This window comes from Myotis daubentonii, chromosome 1 (genome assembly GCF_963259705.1).
Source record: "Myotis daubentonii chromosome 1, mMyoDau2.1, whole genome shotgun sequence".
NCBI classification, from domain to species: domain Eukaryota; kingdom Metazoa; phylum Chordata; class Mammalia; order Chiroptera; family Vespertilionidae; genus Myotis; species Myotis daubentonii.
The window spans coordinates 59845143-59866878 of NC_081840.1; the positions used below are offsets into that span (position 1 = coordinate 59845143).

The following is a 21736-nucleotide window of genomic DNA, read 5'->3' on the forward strand; positions in this document are numbered from 1 at the left end:
GAGCCACATGCGGCTCTTTGGCCCCTTGAGTGTGGCTCTTCCACAAAATACCACGTGTGGGCGCACACATACAGTGTGGTTGAAACTTCGTGGCCCATGCGCAGAAGTCGGTATTTTGTGGAAGAGCCACACTGAAGGGGCCAAAGAGCCTCATGTGGCTCGCGAGCCGCGGTTTGCCTAGCCGCAATTTTCCGACCACTAGTCTAGGGGATTATGTATTCCCAAATTTTTGGGGCTTGCAGTAGCCCTGCCTCCTTTGTCCAGTGACTTCTGTTCCCAGGTTTGACTGATGGGCACCTTCCCTAGGTCACCCCAACTTCACTGCCCATGTGCCCATCTTGCCTTTGTTCAGTCCCTTCTCCTAGTAATCTGCAGGGAATGGGCCGGTTGTTTCCTGGGGAGTGTGAAGTTGCAGCTTCCTGGTGAAGCTGCCCCAGTGACATGCCTATAATGTTCTGGCCTCCCTTTTCCTTCTTTGGTGTACTTAATAACCAGCTAATTAAAACGGTATTAGTGGGATAATCCATTTTCTTGTGTTTTCAAGCCTTGAGAGGCTACATGCAAAGGGTGTATGGCCCTTTTCCATCCTCAGAGCCAGCGGTCTCTGGTTCTGACCTTTCTGCCTCAGTTTTCCTCATTTAAGGACCATTGTGGATACATTAGGCCCACCTAGATAATCCGGGATAATCTCCTTATTTTAAACTCATCAGTTTAACAACTTCAGTTCAGTCCGCAACCTCAATTTTCTCTTGCCATGTAACATAAGGTAGTCACAAGTTTCAGGAATTAGGACATGGACATATTTTGGGAGCCAGTATTGAAAGCTATAATTGTACAGTTACAAAATCCTGGTGTAGTAACTACACCAGGATTTTGTAACTGTACAATTATAGCTTTCAAAACCGTGTTTTTAGTAAGTGACCATTGACAAGTTTCATCAGTGTTTCAAGTAACAGTTGTCATTTTTCTGTGCCCTGACAATTGGATTGCCCCCCACACTTGGCTCACAGAGCGTTGCAAACAGCACTGGGACCGTATAGTTGCCGCAGGTTCCTTGTCTGGTGCCCACATTGTCATCTCGGGTAATTCCAGTTTTTTTTCTTTCTTCTCAGTGAATAATGTTTGCAGCCCCTATGGGCCTGGTGGGTCCCGGACAGGGAAGCCTTAAGGAACCAGAGCCACCATGGGGAGACCCTTCTCTACTGTCATTAAAGCATGTTGATTTTGGGGGTTAATGTTTATAAAGAGAGCACAGAGTCACATACAATAAACGGGTCTGCCGTGTGTCTGCTAGATGATTAAGAAGTCCAGGACGACGGAAATGGCCCTGGAAAGCCTGAAGCAGCAGCTGCTGGACCTGCATCACTCCGAGTCCCTGCAGCGCGCCCGGGAGCAGCACGAGACCGTCGTGGCGGGCCTCACCAACAAGTACGAGGAGCAAGTGCTGTCCTTACAAAACAAGTTGGATGCTACGGTGGCTGCCCTTAAGGAACAGGTTGGGATGATTTCAAATGAGCCACTGTTGTCAATAAGCAAAGCCGTTCTGTCTTGTAACTGACATTTTGTGGTTCTTCATATAGAACTTTTGGATGTTTGCGGTAGGTTTTTTATTGTAAGTAAAAATTTAAAGACAAAGATTTTTTATGTATGCATACTCCCTAAGGCAGGCATGATTTTGGAAACCCTTCCTGAGGTAGGATGGATTCTCACAGTGCTAGTTGTTTACTTGTAGGGTATCCTATATAATAAAAGCCTAATATGCTAATTGTCTGGTTGTCAGGTCGGCCGTTCAAGCAATCAAAGTGTAATATGCTAATGATATGCTAAGGCTGCTCAACCACTCGCTATGATGTTCACCGACCGCCAGGGGGCAGATGCTCCGACTGGTAGGTTAGCTTGTTGCTGGGGTCCGCCTGATCAGGATTGAGCCGGACACACCCTGGAGCCCTCCCGCAGTCCCTCCCTGGCTAGCCAACCTCCGGTGTCCCTCCCCGGCCCTGATCTTGCACCAGTGGGGTCCCTCAGCCTGGCCTGTGCCATCTCACAATCTGGGATCCCTCGGGGGATGTCATAGAGCCAGTTTCGGCCCAATCCCGCAGGCCAGGCTGAGGGACCTCACTGGTGCACGAATCTGTACACCGGGCCTCTAGTTTATACATACTGTCCTGGAATAAATCCAGACTGGAAGGAATGAGTGTTCTGGGAGATGGCTTGAGGGCTGGTCCTGGGAGCTTAACCACTAGAACACCTTTCTTGGGTCTCCCAGCATTTGGTAAGAAGCCCATCATTAAGACTGTCTAGAAATGGTTCTTGAGAGAAGAGTTCATTTTGAGACTAGCATAGTAAATGAGGGAAGGTAGTCTGATCTAAAATTATTGAGGTTTGAGACTTGAGCACATTTCACAGTTTTTATTACTTTTGCCCCAAAGGGAATAGGATGTTGTAAGCTGATGGTGAGTCAGGTGGGGGTTTGCTTGTGCTCCAAAACTGCAGGTAATCGTTTCAGTGAATAAAATTTCAAAGCGCATTTTCCTTAATGCAGTTTCAGAACTAATTTAACCCAAAGGAAGAGAAGAAGAAAAATAAGATGTGAGTGTATGGAAAATTCCACTACACTTAAAATTTATTCTGATTTGGGTTCTTATTTCTTATTTATACAGCTGACTCTAAAATTTTCCATTATTTAGATAGAGCTGTATAAGATGCATTATTGGCAATAATAATTGTTTGTATACCATTTTATTTTATTTTAATGTACATTTATATGAGTTTTTATTTATGTTCATTTTCCTAAACATGTTTTTATTCTTTTTATAGAGAAACTTATTATGAATTTGACCAGTGTGGAGCATATATAGGGGCGGGGAAAGACAAAGGTTAGGTAAAATTATTGAGAATTTACTTTATATAATATATAGACAAATGGAATTTGAAATACAGTTTTATTAATTTAGGTTGTGTGTGGGGAATAGCATTAAAGTTAGACGTGGAGAATGGTCCTCTTTGGATGATGAGAGGAGTGGAGTCTGGCGGCTTTTGCATCCTGGGTTACTTGAGGTGTCTCCATTCTCTGCTGCCTTAGACACAGTTACGGGGAGGGCTGGGAGAACTCCTGTGTGTTCAGCTCCTGAGCCCCGTCCATTCTCGATTCTCTGCCCCCGTCTGGAGCAGAGAACAAAGTCTTGACTCTGTGCTGAATGGGCTTCGGACCCCTGAACCAGACACTGAAGGTGCTGATTAAGGTCTTTTTTCTGCCGTTACATTCTGTGATTGTTTTGTTGTTGTTCTTAAATAGCATCGCGTAGCACAGCACGGATATAGGCCTCTGTGTATAATTACACAACTGCTTTGCAAAGTGCTGATGCCAAAGTGCTTATCGTTGTTTCTTCCTGGGAGTGTTTCATTATGGTGCCCTTTTGTGCTCTCCCTTTGCTGTCAGTTGCCTCAGTAGTGTTTTTAATGAAAGGTCAGTCTATATAATTTCAGAATTGAAATTGAGACTCCTGACTGTAGAGGTGCTGTAAAAATCCACCAGGAGCGAGGGAGATGCCCGCCTGTCATCTGAAAATGCATTGAGTCTCTTCCACATGGAGAGGGTCGATGTAGATTTTCTCACATAACCGGTAGCCATACGTACATACTGCATTTTACCCCTTGCCTGCTTTTTCTTCATAGGGGTTATTACAGAGGGAGCTGCATGTTATTTCCCTTTTGGGTGAACACTTATCTGCTACACTCTGTTCAGCAGATTGCAAAGAAAAGTAAAACAAGTCTTAGAAAGTAAGTAGCAAGGAACAAATAACTGGGTAATTCAGTAAATGAATACGTTTGCCAGTGTCTGGGTTCTGAGCGGCTCTCATGTAGTTATGACTGTGTGCCATGTACTATGTGTTTAATGTGCACAGTGTTGACAGAGTAGATGCTCACACGGTGTAAGTGTTCCTGGTTAAAGCGATTCTTACCCTGGCATCCTCTAAGGCAGTCGGGACTAGGCCCCAGGAGATGGATGAATCCTCTGAAACAGTGGAGGAGTTTCCTTTGGGTGTGAGCATATGCAGTGTTGTTTTTTTTAGAAGACCAGGGAGCTTCTTCAGATTGAAAGGTTGAAAATCACCACTTTATGAAAAACACATTCTTGCTGGGAAGCAACTGCAGTTGTAGATTAATTGCATTTTTTCACCTGTTCAGCAAACCTTTATTGAACAACAGCTAAACATCAGGATGTAAATTAGCTTGATGTATATTTAAGTATATTTTGAAAGACAAAATTCAACACGGCGATTGCCTAACTTAGCTCTCCATGGTACAGCTGGGCTTTTTAAAAATGTCTCTGTAACTAGTATATTTTGAGAAATATATGGCTTGTGAAATTATAATATTACTTTAGTGTTGTCTTTTAGCCACCAGCTTTTCTGGGTAGGAAGGCTTGTACACACTCACAACACATTGTAACAGTTCTCGTTACTTTGGCTGAGTTTTTCCAGGTCCTCCCGTGTGACAGAGAAGATGAGAGCAGACGAGCTGCTCGGAGCTCGGAGTGTTCTTCAGCGACAGAACTCGCTCCTGGCCAGCTGTCCCCCAGATTCTCTCCTCTACCCTGCCTCTGTGTCTCTAATGCATGGAAGTGTCATGGGAGGATCTCTATCTCCTCGAGGGTCTAAAACGTTTTTTCATTCTGGTTTTGAAATCTTCAGCTTTCAGTGAAGTCAGGGACTTTGGTTTCTGTGTCATGATTTTCACGTGATCCCTTCCCTACCTTTCTTTAAGGTTATATTTAATTTAAACTCATTCTATTGGCTGAGGGATTCTCTCAGACGTGTGTGTGTGTGTGTGTGTGTGTGTGTGTGTGTGTGTGTCCTAATCTTCATTTTGGCTGTGCCATAGAAATCTGTTCAATTTTATTTGCTTCCACTTGTCTCATTCAGTCTTAAAAGATGTCTGTCTTTATCTTGAATTGAGTGTTCTCATCACTCATGCTAATCATGGAAAAGATGGAGCCATTCATTTTGTTTTGTTTGTTTTTGGTGTTTAAGTTGCACAGTTTATGAGTGTAACCTGTTTTCCTGAACTTGTCAACAGGAAACTGCATGATTTAATTGATTAACGCATGTAGGTAAACCATCGCCACAGTCTGCCATTTGTTTACAATGTTTTTCATATCTACTTTTGTTTTTTTTAACCAGTTTGCAGTCTCTTGTAAAATCTCTATGACTTCCCCAGCTCATAAACGTTAGTTGTCTCCCCACCCCTTCTTGCACACACGTTCCCGCTGTCATTGACTTTAGGGCACTCACTGTGCTTGCGTGGTACCCCGGTGCGTGAGAGCCCTGCTTTCCGAGCTGGCCTGGGGATCAGCAGCGTGGCCAAGAGGCTGGCAGGGTTGGATAAACACAGGCAGTTTCCAGGAGCTCCATTTTGCCCACAAATTCAGAAGAAAAATTTAAAGCAAACATGTCTACATCATGAACTAGAACACAAAGTTCACATGAATTGTTAAGCCAAAACAGGAGGCTTCAGAGTCCCTTTCCTCCGCTCAGGGGCACCGTCCGTATCCTTTTGAGGTGTGCTTTGGAGTGGTATCCTTAGGGCATTATTAGGCTTGAGGTTTTCCTATGGATCAGGCCCCCAATGCTTTCTGCTTTAAAGCCCTTTCTTGATTTTCCTCTTTCTATTAATTTCTTCAGGTTTTTTCCAGGGAACTTTAGCCAATTTACCTCTCTGCCTTTCTCATGCTCCTTTGGCCTGGAATTCAGCCTGTGAAGTCCTTTTTGAATGAGAGGTGATGATTTCTCCTACAGGGGCTCGGCACTCCCGTGACTCACTACTCCCAAACACACAAACGCATTTTTTTTTTTTTAAGAAACTTGAATACATTGTATACGTGCTCTGTATTTATACATCCCCATACAGCTACACACATACATGTGTGCACACATTCATTCTATTTGTTCTTTGTCATTTATTTTTAAGTTTGGTTTTTTTGTAGTACATACTATGTGTAAGGCACGGCATAGGCACCTGCCAGGAAACGATGAAGAGAAACAAGACAGTAAAAGGTAGAAGGAGAAACACGAGAGAAACAGATCAAGTTTAAAAGGAGCTCAGAAGAGGGAAAGATTATTTTTGGCTGCTCAGAACTGAATGAGCTTTTGGATGCTCAGAGTCAAGGGAGGCTCCGCGTGTTTGTCTGTGTCCTTGCTGTCCTGGGATAGACACTCCATGCTTCAGAGTCAGAGTGGCATGCCTGAATGTGTCTACACACACTTCACTGGCAGTGTAAAGTGCAAATACTAGTAGGAATGTACTGCCTTTCCTTTGGCCTGAATAGGACCTAGTTCTAGAACAGCAGTGTCTTGTGAATGTAGAGCAGAAGGCACTTTAGAAATCATGGAATTCAACCTTTGTTAGTGTAATTCCAAAAGAAAAAAAACAGACCGAGAAGTTGATGGCTCATCCAAGAACGCATGACTTGGTTCGCCTGACTCCCAGTCCCGTGCACTTATCCTTGTAGAGGAGGTGATGTTGCCATGTGATGATTTTATAGTTGACTTAAAACCCAATCATGAATGATAATTGATAGTTTAATACTTAATAACGGATCATAAAAATGACTTCTTGAACACTTTTTCTATTTAGGAAGACATTTGCTGTCATTTGAAAGACAAGGTGAAACAACTGGAAAGGAATCAAGAAGCAACCAAATTAGAAAAGACGGAGATGATTAACAGATTGTCCAGAAGTCTAGAGGAGAGTCAAAAACAGTGTGCCAACTTGCTGCACTCAGGTGGGTTTCTGAGGCTCTGTGGTCTCCCGGAAGGCTAGTATGCTATACAGAGAGAACATAGGAGCCTTGAATTATAAAGTCCCAGAAAAGACAATCAAGATCGTTGGTAACAATTTTTTAAACATCGTTACTATACATGTGTCAGAGCTAGTGCATATTTATTAGATAATTTGGAAAACACAGACAATATAAGGTAGAAAATAACAATAACCAATAATTCTACTGCACAGAGGTAACTGCAGTAGACATTTGAATGTATTTCCTTCAAGTGAAATAAAGGCCACACGCATAGATAATAACCTGCTTTTGAAAATGTGCCAAAGCTGAATGTTCAAAAATTGAATAATAAATGACATGTTATAATGTAGAGTCTATCTCTGAAAGCTAAAAATGATATGAAATCCTGTTATATTTTGCTGTTTAGAATTGATCACTGATCATGTAGTTCTGTCATTTTGTGTAACTTCTTTAATTATTTTCCCTCTCACAATGGAATATAGCCACTTACCTAATCAATTGAAGCCAGTGAGTTATAGTTTTTATAATTTTTAAAAAAAATCAATCCTCACCGAAGGATATTTTTCCATTGATTTTTAGAGAGAGTGGAAGAGAGAGGGAAAGACAGAGAGAAACATTGATGTGAGAGAAACACATTGATTGGTTGTCTCTCGCCTGGGCCCTGGTGAGAAGCCTCCTGCATGCCCCACACTGGGGATCGAACCCACAACCTGGGCATGTGCCCTGACCAGGAATCGAACAGTGACCTTCTAGTTTATAGGTCAATGCTCAACCACTGAACCACACCGGGCAGGCTCCATTGATTTTTATAGAGAGTGGAAGGGAGAAGGGGGGGGGGGGGGGAGAGAGAGAGAGAGAGAGAGAAACATTGATGTGAGAGAGACACATTGATTGGTTGCCTCCTGCACGCTCCCGGAGGTGGTAGGGGAGGGGGGAGCTAGGAGGGGGAACGGGAATCGAACCTGCAACCCATTATGTGCCCTTGATCCGATTTTGAACTCATGTCCCTTTGGTCCAGGGGCAGACACTATAGCCACTGAGCACACCATCCAGGGCTGTCATTCTTAAGATTTCTCCTATGGTCTCCATGGTATTAAGTTTGAGAATATGCTTCCTATCATTAGTTTCAGCAGTGTTTTGATTTCCTATTCATTTTTATAAAATGACTAGAGGCCCGGTGCACAAAAATTTGTGCACTCGGCGGGGGTCCCTCAGCCCGGCCTATGCCCTCTTGCAGTCTGGGACCTCTCGGAGGATGTCCACCTGCTGGTGTAGGCCTGCTCCCTGGGGGATTGGGCCCAAGCTAGCAGTCAGACATCCCTCTGGCAGCCCGGCAGCCCTTGGGGGATGTCCACTTATAAGCAGGGAGCAGACCTAAGCTGCAGTTGGACATCCTTAGTGCTGCTGAGGAGGCGGGAGAGGCTCCCATCACCACCGCTGTGCTGGCAGCCATCAGCCTGGCTTGTGGCTGAGCAGAGCTCCCCTTGTGGGAGCACACTGACCACCAGGGGACAGCTCCTGCATTAAGCATCTGCCCCCTGGTGGTCAGTGTGTGTCACATTGACCAGTCATTCCCAGTCGTTCTGCTGTTAGGGTCAATTTGCATATTACCCTTTTATTATATAGGATAGAGGCCTGGTGCACAGGTGGGGCCCGGCTGGTTTGCCCTGAAGTGTGTCCCGGATCAGGGTGGGGGTCCCACTGGGGTGCCTGGCCAGCCTGGGTGAGGGGCTGATGGCTGTTTTCAGGCTGGTCACACCCACTTCAGGGTGGGGGTCCCCACTGGGGTACCTGTCCAGCCTGGGTGAGGGGCTGATGGCTGTTTGCAGGCTGGCCACACACCCTTTAGGGTACGGGGTCCCCACTGGGGTGCCTGGCCAGTCTGGGTGAGGGGCTGAGGGCCGTTTTCAGGCTGGCCAAGCCCCCGGCGATGGAAGCTCCCAGCCTCTCCTTTTTTAAATTTTTTTTTTTATTCTGGGATTTATTTACCTTCTATAATTGAAACTTTGTAGCCTTGAGTGGAGCTCAGAGCCGGCCAGGGCGGGCAGGAAGCTTGGCTTCCTCCATCGCCAGGGGCAACCCAAGCCTCCTGCTCGCTCCAGCTCCGTGGCCATGGCTGGCTGAAAGCAGGTATCTGGGGTTTATTTATCTTCTATAATTGAAACTTTGTTGCTTTGAGTGGAGCTCAGAGCTGGCCACAGCAGGCGGGAAGCTTGGCTTCCTCCTATACTGGGCAACCAAGCCTCCTGCTCGCTCCAGCTCTGTGGCTGCCGGCCGTCATCTTGGTTGGATTAATTTGCATATAGTTGCTCTGATTGGTGGGTGGGCATGGCTTAAGGTGTAGCGAAGGTAAGGTCAATTCTCATTTTTGTCTTTTATTAGTGTAGCTATTAGAATAAAAGGCAATAAAATAATCAAATTTTTATTTTCTGTGCTGTGGAAATAGCTCAGGGGTTATTAATTAGTATATATATGAAAGTTACACTTTGGCATGTTAAGTCAATTCTGACTATTGGTACAACGGGTATGAGTGGGTTATTCAAAAGTCAATCAGAGCCCTGACCCTGGAGTGGGGAATGTGGTAGACATGAGCAGAGCAAGGATGAGGGGCCAGGTATAGAAGTTCCCCTGGGCAGAAATCCCCAGGTACCTGGCAATGGGAGAAACTAGGAAAACCAGGACCTGCCTCAGGGTGACCTTTCCTCCCCTGGAGTGTCTCTGGTCATGGGTTTAGACTCCCTGATCCTTCACATTGATGGTCATGTGGTTCGGACCCTCCCCTGACCTTTCCTCCCCTGGCATGCCGCTAGTTATGTGATAGACCCCCTTAGAGAAGGGACAAAGGGCTGAAGAGTGGCCTCATTCGACTCCCATGCAGGGCCTTGCACAACCACTCTCTTAAGCACTGACTCCTTAGCGATAATGTCTAGGCCTCAGTTGCATGCCAGGGCTGACATCAGGACCAGCTGCAAGGATTAATGGTCCCCTGCCCTGGCGCCCACCAATCAGTGGAGACCACAGCCCTGAAAGGACACACCTGGAAAGCTGATGAATATTCTATTGAGATCTGTCGCTAAGACCTCCCCTCAGATCGCCACCTTTAAAACCCTCAAGACAGAGCACTTAGCTCATTCTTTTGCTCCCTAGAGCATGCCCACTGGAGTCTTTTTTAAAGTGTTCTTTGCTTTATTTCTCTTGATTTTCAAGGGCCCTTCTTTTGCTTCTCTGCCTTGTTTCCTGGGCCCAGTTCTTCTAAAGCTCACATCATCTACCTCTGTAACTTTCTAAAGAAGCTTTCTCTTATAAAAACACACACCAAAAAGTGAGGTTACAGGTTCTATCCCCAGCCTTATTTGGGGCACGTGCAAGGGCAACCAATTGATGTTTTGCTCTCACGTCGATGTTTTTCTCTCCCTTTCCCACTCTAAAAAACAAAACAAAACAAGTCAAAAGTACTAATGTCAAAGATTGTCTAAATGTGTGTGTTTTGATCAAAATTTGGACCATGCTCTATTTAGGTCTCCCCTCCTGGTTTAGTTTAGTATTCTTTTGTTTCCCATGTCATAAACTATGAGACTTTTTCCTTGCCATTAAAGGATTTGAAAATATGATTTTCTTAGTTGCATAATATGTCATCATTACTTTGCTTAAACATTTCCCAGATGCTCATTTTCTTTTGAGGAAACCCAATAAAGTCCCTTGTAAATGGAATCCTCTCCCCTCCCCCCACCTCATTTGACTCCCATGTGGGTGTGGCTCAGTGGTTGAACCAGGGGGTCTGGGTTCCATTCCCGGTCAGGGCATGTGTCTGGGTTGTGGGCTCGATCCCCGGTGGGGGTGTGTGCGGGTTGATGTCTCTCTCTCATCAATGCGTCTATCTTTCTATCCCTCTCCCTTCCTCTCTCTCTCAAATTAATAAAAACATTAAAAAAAGAATAAAAGAAACAAGAAAAAAAATTAAATGGGACCCTCCCTTGTTACATTTATAATACTAGGTTACTAAAGTTTCAGAGGCATAATTCTAATAGGCATCTTTCACTTGTGGAGGTCAGGGTGGCGGAAATAAAAACATTTAGAAAGAAGCTAAAGGCAACCAGATGTAGTTTTCTTATTAGAGGATAGAAATGGGTTCCAAAGAATTTTCACTTTGGCTTTCTATGAGTTGGAATGTTATGCTCCTATTAAAGGACTTCTAGAGTGTTCAGGTCTGGAGACGTGATTTGATTCACAGCAAGATCACAGTAGCCCATGTTTTTAACTTCCCAAAGACATATGGGGAGCCATATTAAATCTTGGACCTGTGCCTTCTGGGTCCCCTGACTATTCTTGTGTGCACCTGAATAGATATTAAAACGTAATAAAGCAGAATCCCACCTTCTGTAGCCTCAGTGGATTCATGTCTTCTGTACCCCATAGGTGCTTTGGCCATTTACGTTTGGTGTATTCTGTGACCCTTCCCTGCTAGGCTCAGTCCAGGAGGTGGCTCAGCTCCGGCTCCAGCTGCAGCAAGCTCAGAAGGCACATGCAATGAGTGAAAGCATGAACAGGGCTTTGCAGGTGAGCATGGCCCCTTGGAAGAGACGGTGGGTGGCTGGATTACATCACCTTTCTGAACCTTGGATTTCTCTACATCAGAAAGGCAGTGGACCATCTCCAGAGCAGCCCGTCAGAGTTGTTCACAGGCTCACCCCTATGGCTGGGGAGTCAGGCCCAGGGGCCTGTCTCTGTGTGTGCCCCAGAGAAAAGGTTGTCTACAGGCATGAAAACCTACAGCGCAGCTGGGATGCTATCACCTCCTCCTCCGGCGCCGCTGACATTTCCTGCTGGAGGTAGCGGTCCAGGGGACCCTCCACTGGAGAGAGGTGGTTTGCCTTTTTGCTGCTGGCAGACCATGAAGGACAGCTGTTGCTGGGAAACCAGTCTACGCTGTCTCCTGCTCTAGCGAGCCCAAAAGTGCTGCCACCGGTACCTCAGCTCCAGGGGTACTTTTCATGGAAGAGAACAGAATGTGAGGGAGGTGTGAGAGAACCGACTTGCATGTTCTTCCTCATGTGTTCGTTCCTCCATTCAGTTTGCGGAAAACCTGATCCGCCCTGGCCTTTGTAAAGTTATAGTTAACGTGTGCTAACATGTATTTGAAGAAGCGTTTCTGCCTTCTCTTGAAGCATAGACAATATGCCTGATTCCTTCTTATAGGAAAATCATGAAAATAACTTTTAATAATTTTGTGTTGTAGGAAGAATTAACAGAACTAAAAGATGAAATTTCTCTCTATGAATCTGCTGCAAGACTAGGAATACTTCCAAGTGACTCAGAAGGAGAATTAAACGCAGAACTCATGGACTCATACGTGGATTTGGGTATTAAAAAAGCCAACTGGAAGAAATCCGAAGTTAAGAGGTATGGAGAAAATAGTTTACTGTAGAAGAGTCTACATTATTAATGCTGATGAGGCTTGGTAAACAACTGGCACCAGGCATGAGATGATGAGCTGACCAGGGGTCCCAATATGTTTTAGTAATATCTGATGAAGTGCAAACGTCTGATATCAAAATGAACAGAAACCTCAAGAACTGATAGTGCGCTATCTTCAGCACCAATAGGCACATCAGTTTTAGTAAGGTAAAAAAATGACTAATATAGCTAAAATATACAAAGTAAATTCTACAATTGAGGTTATGGATCTGTTTTACTATTAAGGCGAAGCATATTATTTTTATTATATTAACACTGTTGAAGGCAGGCGTCTGGCATTTATCAGTAGTATATGAGAAAATAAGCATTAATTTTCTCTAGGAACCTTACTGTGGCCTTTTAAAATAGGGATTTCATCTTAAAATAGGGATTTTTAACACAGCTATTTTAGCAGTTCTATGGAAGGGACTGTTTTATCGTCCCTCCCTGGGACTGACGGGGGAGGACATGGTAATGTTAGAGGAGGAAGTATATTTAGGAATCATTAAACACTTAAAAGATGAATGGAGGAGAGGATGCACATTTGTGAAGCACTTGCTTTCTGGAAGGTGTGATGAAGGCTCTGGGAGTGGAGTACAGAAGATGAGCTATAGACAGTCCCTTCCCACAGGGGTTCACCTGTCTGGTGGGGAGGGGGAGACATACTTGTAAGCAGCCAAGTGCTACATGCTTAGTGTACCAAGGGGTATTTCCCCTTCTCTCTGGTGATCTGGGATAAGATGAGAGGTGCCTGTCTGGAAGAGACTGTGTTCAGGCTAAGGAAAGCCTTGAATGCATTGGCCCACACCAGCACCATCCGGTTTCCAGTTCAAGACCACGTTTACCATCATTATTGTTTAGTGGGAGTGTCCATTATCTGTTGTGCTTCAGACATCAGGCAGCTAAATACAAGTATGTAAGTATCCTGAAGGGTTTGCTCTGCAGTAGCTTTTAGAACTTATATATTTTAGTACTGGCTTTTGTTTTTAGACCTGTAAGATGAGATTCAGTAAATTGAAATCTCAAGTGATCAGGAAATACTGTGAAACAATATGTTGTTTAGTTTAGTAAGGCCCCATTTACCTGGAGGTCAGCCTTTAGCGACTGTCATCTCTAAAGACCACAGCTACAATCCGCGAGAAAGCAAAGAAGAAAATCATAGAACTAAATCATGTGGTGTATTTCATTGGAGTCATTGTCAGGCTCTTAGCCTAGGGCCATTACGGACTTGGATTTGTTTGTACCCATGAGTTATCTGATGGAAGAGTAGCTGGGGCTAGGGGTTGGGAGAGGTACTGCCATGGGTTAGCCAGACAGCGCAGCAAGGAGAGGTCTATGGGAGCACAATGGGTTGGATGGAGCTGCTGATCCACATGATCCCAGGTTGTCCAAGAAAGCTGTCAGCATGGTTAGTTAATTAAAGTGCAAGAGGATGTATGTGTTACATTTTTTAGACAGATTTACATAAAAATTTAAAGTTAAAAATGTCATCTGGAAAATTTACTGTTGTGAATGCCTCATTTCCTGTTGATGCCAGATGATTCAGATTTTGTTTTGAATAATAGTTTTGCCATTTATTAGTAGCTTTATGACCTTGGGCAATTTTCTTAACTTTTCTAAGCCTGTTTTCTTATCAGGCTTTTTCTATAAGTGGATTATAGGATATATCTTGGGGGTTCAAGTGAGGATTAAAACAGATAATGAATAAGAAGGACCTTATGTAATATGTTCCAATACGTGAGGCACTTCATCAACGGTAGGTGTTACTATTATTATTTAATAGGTGATTGGTTAAAACACACCATTGATCAGATCTTATATCAATCCACTTCTTACTCAACACATTCTTTATAAAAGGTCCTTGATCCACATCTCAACCTTGAGAAAAGTGTCAGATCCGTTATCAGTCATCACATTAGAACTGGGAAAATCAGAGCTCAAAGAGCTAAACTCTTCTGCCCAAGAAAGTGGACCATTATCAGCAGAGCCAGTCCTTGAACCCCAAACTTCACTGTCACGTAAACCTGCTGTTCTGTGTTTACATGACAGTCAAACCATTTGGCCTTAAACGTCATTCTTTATGTCTTCTATTTTAAATATTTAGTTCACTCCAGAAAAGCTTTCTTTTCAGTACTGTATGTTATTGCCTTAATTTATGCCATAATTAGCTTGGAAGTTGGGTAAATAATAATATGTATATATATATTATATATGTGTATATAATATATATATTTTCAAGTAGACTGACTTCATCATAATGTCTACTAAAATGTATTCTACTTTTTCTCTTTCTACTTAAGTATAATACTCATAGCTAAAATCTTTGAGTAATCTAAAACCCATTCCCATAGATAATAAATCTGAGACATCACATCTCTGTCATGGGAAAAGGAATACCAGCCATGTACAACTGGGAAAGTGGAGAGTAACTTAACACATAGTGGGTAGTCATTGAGGCTCAGTCATTGAGAAGAATTCAGTGAAACACGGGATATCTGAAGAAAGGTTCAGCTACAGTCATCCCACCTACCCGCAGTCTAATAGATAAGAATTCAGTTTAGAGGAGAAAGTAGAAATATTCCTTCTTAGATCAACGTGAGAGTTGTAATAGGAGAGAAGATTTGTACCTTTCCTCTGCTGGCCTGTGATTCTTAGAAAAGAGGAAGCAATGGTTTTCCCATTGTAGAGAATTTTAGTTCTTTGTTGACTTGAGCTGCTTTCAAATCACAGCCCCAATTATTAGCGGCTCCAAGCTTTTATCCCCAGCTACTACATCGCTCAAGCTGCCGCCTGGTAAATGTGAAGGGCTTGGTCTCAGCGTTCTGTTTCATATTCGTGGAATTTGAGTAACTAAATCTGCATGTGGCTTGCAGACAGCTTCTCCTCTCCCTTATTATAGTTGGCTGCGAAGCTCAAATAATAAACATTTAACAAGTGGAATGCCTTTTCCCTTTGGTCTTCTCAGCAGGCTTCACAAGGGACTACAGTTTATTTGGATTCAGGGGAACCAACTTCCACAGGGCTCAGTAGTGAGCCTTATGCAGGGCTGGTCACCCCCGTTGACTTTTCCCTTTTGGAAAAGAAGAGAAAATTATTTTAGCAAGTACTTTCTCTGCTCTCTGACTTGGCTCCCTCCAGGAGTACACGATGTGCTGTTTCAGTGGTCAGCAGTCAGTAAGGAAAGAAATGAGGGATGCATAATTTGTTAACTGAGCAAAATAAGTGTTCTGCTTAAAGTCAGTTCACCATGTCTCACAGCATGGGCAGATGCATTCAATATGTTTTATATTCTATTTCTTATATAAGTTTATTTCTATTATATTTACATATTCTGTTTCTATATAGATAGAAGTGGTTAAAATAGGTGAGATCTATATATATATATATATATGTATATATATATATGTATATATATATATGTATATATATATATATATAGGCATATATTTACATACACTGAGATCTATATATACACTGTGATACATATATATCACATATATGAATAGCATATCAATAAGTATGTAGCATATTGGAAGGAGCTCCTTTTATTATGTTAAAACTATATATGTTCTTAATTCTCTCTCTGTATGCGTGAGTATGTGTACATGTAGCATATATACTAATGTTTCATTTGGAATCATTTGAAGCTGAAAACAGTAAAAATTTTGACTCAGATACTATTTATTTTTTAAGAAATAGATGTTAATATTTTAGAACAGTTTTAGATTTAAACAAAATTAGAATAATATAGTTTTTGTATACTCTGCACCCATTTTCCCCTATTAACATCCTACATCAGCACAGTACTTTGTTACAATTAATGAAATAATATTGATATAGTATCATTGACTGATATATCCATGGTTGATTTAGATCAGTGATGGCACGCGTGTCAGAGGTGACACGTGAACTCATTTTTTTGGTTGATTTTTCTTTGTTAAATGGCATTTAAATATATAAAATAAATATCAAAAATATAAATCTTTGTTTTACTATGGTTGCAAATATCAAAAAATTTCTATATGTGACACGGCACCAGAGTTAAGTTAGGGTTTTTCAAAATGCTGACACGCTGAGCTCAAAAGGTTCACCATCACTGATTTAGATGGTCTTTGTTTTTACTTGATGTCCCTTTTCTGTCCCAGGATCACATGACAGGGTACCACATTGTATTTAGGAGTCATATTTCCTTAGTTCCTCTTGAATTTCCTTCTTTTTTTAAAAAAAAAATATATTTTATTGATTTTTTTACAGAGAAGAAGGGAGAGGGAATAGAGAGTTAGAAACATCAATGAGAGAGAAACATCGATCAGCTGCCTCCTGCACACTCACTCCTGGGGCTGTGCCCGCAATCAAGGTACATGCCCTTGACCGGAATCGAACCTGGGACCCTTCAGTCCGCAGGCCGATGCTCTATCCACTGAGCCAAACCGGTTAGGGCTTTTTTAAATTTTCATGGAAAAAACTTTATTATCTAAATAGGGAGCCATTACAGTTTTTGTTCAGTTCTAAGATGCTCAGAGTAAACTTAATGTTTTTTTTTTTAAAATTTTGTTTTACTGCTTAAAGTATTACAAAGAGTATTACATATGTCTCCGTTTTTTTTTCCCCCCTTGACCTTCCCCTGGCCTCCCCTACCCCCCAGTGTCTTGTGTCCATTGGTTATTGAATTTCCTTCTTTTTGATGACCGTGACCGTTCTGAGAAATACTGGTCAACTATTTTCTAGGAAGCCCCTTTATTGGAATTTGCTGTTTATCTCACAATTATGTTTTTCCTTTGGGTTTTGTGGAGGAAGACCACAGCAACAAGGTTCCATTTTCTTAACATCATTTTAAGGGTACATGCTATCAATATTTATTTTTTAAAGTACCTTTCTCCTTTATTATGGGGAAAAAAATAGAAAATACAGAGTGAGAAAACAAGAAAATTAAAAGCACTTATAATCTTACTTCAACTCCCATGAAGAAAACCTTTATTGACATTTTAGTATATAATGTCTTTTTTAAAAAAAATCTGTTTTTATTGATTTTAGAGAATGAGAGGAAGGGAGAGGGAGAGAGAGAGAAACATTGATGTGAGAGAGAACCCTAAATCGGTTGCCTCCCACATGCACTCCAACTTGGGATCAAACCTGAAACCTGGGCATGTGCCCTGACTGAGAATCCAACTGGTGACCTTTCAGTGCCTGGGACGATGTTCAACCAACTGAGCCATACTGGCCAAGGCACATTTTGGTATATAATTTCCACATCGGTTTTGATGTTTCTAAGAGATAAAATAATGTAGAATATAGTTTTATAATGTTCCTTAGTACATTCTGAAATCTTTAGTCAGTATATACTAGAGGCCTGGTGCACAAAATTCGTGCACGGGTAGGGTCCCTAGGCCTGGCTAGCAATCAGGGCTGATCTGTGGGGCGACCGGTGGGGTGATTGGGGGGCCCCCACTGGCACCCACCGTGGCTGGCCTGGTGCTGCCTGCTCCCTAGCCCTGCCTCCTGCCACCGCCGCTGGTCGCCTCCCTCTGTGGGGTGGTCGGGGGGTCCCCACTGACACCTGCCTTGGCTGGCCTGGGGCCTGAGGGCTGGGGGCAGCTCCTGCATTGAGCGTCTGCCCCGCTGGTGGTCAGTGCACTTCATAGTGACCGGTTGGTCGATTTGCATATTAGGCTTTTATTATATAGGATATTTACTAATGGATATGTGGATGAGTGTAATATATTTTCGTTAGTGACACACTGTTTAAAAAATTTGAAATTGTAAATAATACATTATTATTACAAGCATCCTTATAGCCAAATCTTTATTCACATCTTTGATTATTTCCTTAAGATGGGGAGGAATATTCTTGCTAAAGGATTTGCATGTTGCCAAGTAGCCCTGTAGTTTGCATTGTTTCCCACATCCTGACAGTACCTATTTCTATGTACCTAGCCAGTGTTGAAAGTTATCATTTTTCCTGTTTAAAATCTTGTTGGTGGTATTTTTCTAGTGTTTTTATAGTCTAGTTTACTTTTTAAACCTTTTAAAATTGTGAAGTACAACACATAAAGAAAAGTGCTTGAAGCATAAACTTAATGAATGATTTTAAAGTGAATACCCATGGAATCACTGCCCAGGTCTAGAAACTGCCCACAGTCCTCTTTCCAGTCACAGCCTGGAGAGTAACTGCTATTTTGACTGTTATGGCAATCATTTTCTGTTTTTGCTTATTGTTGTTATCCTTTCAGGACCTAATATTCATACCTAAACACTATAGATTGGGTTTGCCTTCATACGAATGGAACTCATATAGTGTTTGTGCTTGTTTGTTTTCTTGTACAGTTTTGTTTATATATTTCACAAACCATAAAATTTACCAATTTTAAGAGTACAGTCAGTGGTTTTTAGTATAGTCACAGAGTTGTGCAACCATCACCATAACCGAATTTTAGAACATTTTAATATCCCCCCCCCCCAAAACCCCATACCCATTGCCAGTTATTCTCCATTACCCCTTCCTGCCCACACAGCTCTAGGCAACCATATTATCATTTTTTTTTTTTGTCTCTGTAAGTCCAATTTGGATCTTTTTTATGTTTTCCATTTCTATCCTCATCATGTTTGATTTTTTTCTACCTTCTTAAACATATGGTATATTTAATTTTATTGCCTGTGTCATTTCTGGTTCATTTTCTCTTGATTGATTTATCTCCTGGTTATTTTCTTTCCCACTTATCTGCGTGCCTGGTAAATTTTGATTGGGTGCTGGACACTTAAAATTTTTATTTTAGAAGTTAGATTTTACTGTATATTTTAAAATACTGTCATTTTTTTCCTGTGACACAGTTAAGTTACCTGGAATTCACTTTATCCTTTTGAGGCTATTTTATAGGTTTTGTGAGATTAGGTTTAGAGCAGCCTTTAATCTGGGGTTTATGTGGCCCCATTACTCAGGCAATATTTGATGCTCTAAATTCGGAGGTCTTCCCACTGTGGCTCATTGGAATGCAAATACTTCCCTCTCTGTTCTTTTCCTGGTCTTGAGGTAACTTCCTGACATTCCTACAGAGAGCTCTAGAGCTCTTTCTGTGTGGCTTTCTTTTCCTCCTCAAATTCTAGCCATTTTGTCCTCCCCAAACTGTGGTCTTTGCAACTCAGTGAGATTGCTGGGTCCTGTTTGGGTTCACTCTCCCTGTGCTCCACCCTGGAGGACGCAGGCAGGAAGCCGTGGCAGCCGAGGACTCCCCTTATCTGCTCTTCTTTTCTCAGGGATCACCGTGCTATGCTGCCATTGCCTAACAGCCGGAAAGCATTGCTTCATATATTTTATTTGGTTTTCCAGTTTTTTAAGGTGGGAAGATAAATCTGGTTCTTTTAACCCATTACGAGAAGGAGCAGAAATTCTCATTGCAGTTTTGAAATTTATTGAAACTAAAATTGGGATTAAATGGCTTTTATTTTTCTTATTTTTTTCCAGTTGTTCAGATATCCACTTAGACTTGTGTTTTAGTAAACGGGATACAGAAATTGTAGATTAGGATGACTTGTGTTTACTGTTTTTTCCTCCTTTGTTTTGTTGTATTTCTCCCGAAGTCCTAAAGGACACACATATATGCATATACCGTGTGCAGCTTATCAAAAACAAAAGCACATGCCCTCTTGAAGTTCCTGTGGCTGACCTTGCAAGGGGGCAACAGGACTAAGCTTAGGAATGGTCCTCCTAGGAATAAATGTATTCCTGTATATGGGGATGTAGCCAAAGTGGCCTTGTGTCTGACAAAGGTTAAAATTGCTTTTGAAATACTGGCATAGGATTGTATAGGTCACAACACATGGCCACCATTGCAGTTTGTAGCTTTTTTTTTTTAATTTAATAAAATTTAATATAACAACCATCTAGTCATCAGAATAGTCAAATAATTGATACATTATTTAGAAAGTATTTCAGGGTTCCCCTTCAGGTTGTAGCTTTTAAGGAATAACCATGCTTGATCTGTTACTTGATTTAATTTTAAACATGGCAATTTCTCCATTAGCATGGTCCAGCAAGAAGACCCAGCTAAAGAGCTTTCCAACGATGAGGTGATCCTGATGCTGAAAGCAGAAGTGCAGCGTTTGCTGGGCAGCAACTCCGTGAAGCGCCGCCTGGTGTCTCAGCTGCAGAGTGACCTCAAAGGCTGTCGGAAGAAAATCGAAGACCTACAGCAAGGGCAGAAGGATGTAGAAAGCATCGCAATCCAGGTTCGTAGAGTTTGTGGAGCTAAAACGCCATTTTTAAAGAGCTCAGTAAAGAAAATGCTTACAATTTTCACAGTTAAGTTAAACCTTTGTCTTTCAGGGGTTCATTTGACTTTCTTAGAAGTAAAATTTAGAGAAGGGAATGCCACTTAAAGGAATACATTTTCTGGTTACTCTCGGCACCTGAGATGCCAATTAGATAATTTTTTTTAAAATCACAAATCCAAGGAAGCATCTATCCTATGTAACTTGGTATCTGCATTTCCTCAAGATTGGCTCATACCACCATGCACTAACATCTAGCTAAGTTCCCCACTTAGCATGGTGTCCATCACATTTCTCTGACCCATATTTCTGTAATGAAAGTCATTCCATATAAGGAAATGAATTATGCAGTGATGGTGTTACAGGGGGAGAGGCACAGAATCAGGTTTTGTCGGCGTCACTGATCTGCCTTTATATCTTCAGTTACTCTCCTTACTGTATAGATGAGGGAAGGAAGCTGGAGCAGTTTGTGACCCTTCTGAAGCACAATGAAATTAAAACACTCGAATGACAAATAGGTGAAGGTTACTTCCCCAAGGTCGTGCTCTCACGGAGATCTTTAGGGTTGCCCTCCATGGACAGCTGCCTTTTTCACATTTTACAAGTTCAAGCCCATGTGTACTCCCAATGGAAAACAAGGCGGAGAGACTTAGCAACTAACAGGAAAGGGAAGGAGGAAGATTAATGTAGATGGTGTATTCCTTTTCCTCCTGGATGGAAAACTTTTTTTACTTCCTATGTTAGTACTGTTTTATCTCCTGATCCGTTAAACTAGGAACTGTGTTCATTAAAACAGTCCTATTCACACACAGTTTGCAGGATGTTCTATGGTTCTAAATTATTGTGGAAATTTAATTGGTTCTAATTTATTTTCTAGAAATAATAGTGTTCTTCCTGTTAAAGGCCTGCCCAGTCTGGTTCCCTCTTCTGAGTAACTATATTTGATGAGGACAACATTGATTTCAGTGTTAACGACCACATGTGAAAGACCCCCTTCTCTGCAGCACATCCAGTGTCTGTAAATCAAGCTGTTTGAACTGTTTCTATATGTTTCTTAAAGAGGATGGGAGTGAAAGTTGGTGTCTCAAATTGTGTTAGATCCGAGTGAATTAGTTTACACTTTCTGGTGAGAGTATCCTAACATTTAGGAGAGTAGGAACCTGTTTTTGAGTCTGAACTTGAGCTCAGGTATCTTGATGCTTTTTTTGTTTTATA

The 21736-nt window shown here is 42.1% G+C and overlaps 1 protein-coding gene across 4 annotated transcripts in view; it reads left to right on the forward strand.

Annotated features, from left to right (window-relative positions):
- The window catches only part of CEP152 (centrosomal protein 152), a 101213-nt gene that overhangs the window by 30322 nt on the left and 49155 nt on the right, over nucleotides 1-21736 (forward strand). For all 4 annotated transcript variants that reach the window (XM_059702132.1, XM_059702159.1, XM_059702149.1 and 1 more), the window contains exons 9-13: nucleotides 1295-1495; nucleotides 6637-6784; nucleotides 11268-11359; nucleotides 12039-12202; nucleotides 20275-20479. In XM_059702132.1, the coding sequence (XP_059558115.1) occupies nucleotides 1295-1495; nucleotides 6637-6784; nucleotides 11268-11359; nucleotides 12039-12202; nucleotides 20275-20479 (810 nt within the window). The remainder of the gene's footprint in view (nucleotides 1-1294; nucleotides 1496-6636; nucleotides 6785-11267; nucleotides 11360-12038; nucleotides 12203-20274; nucleotides 20480-21736) is intronic.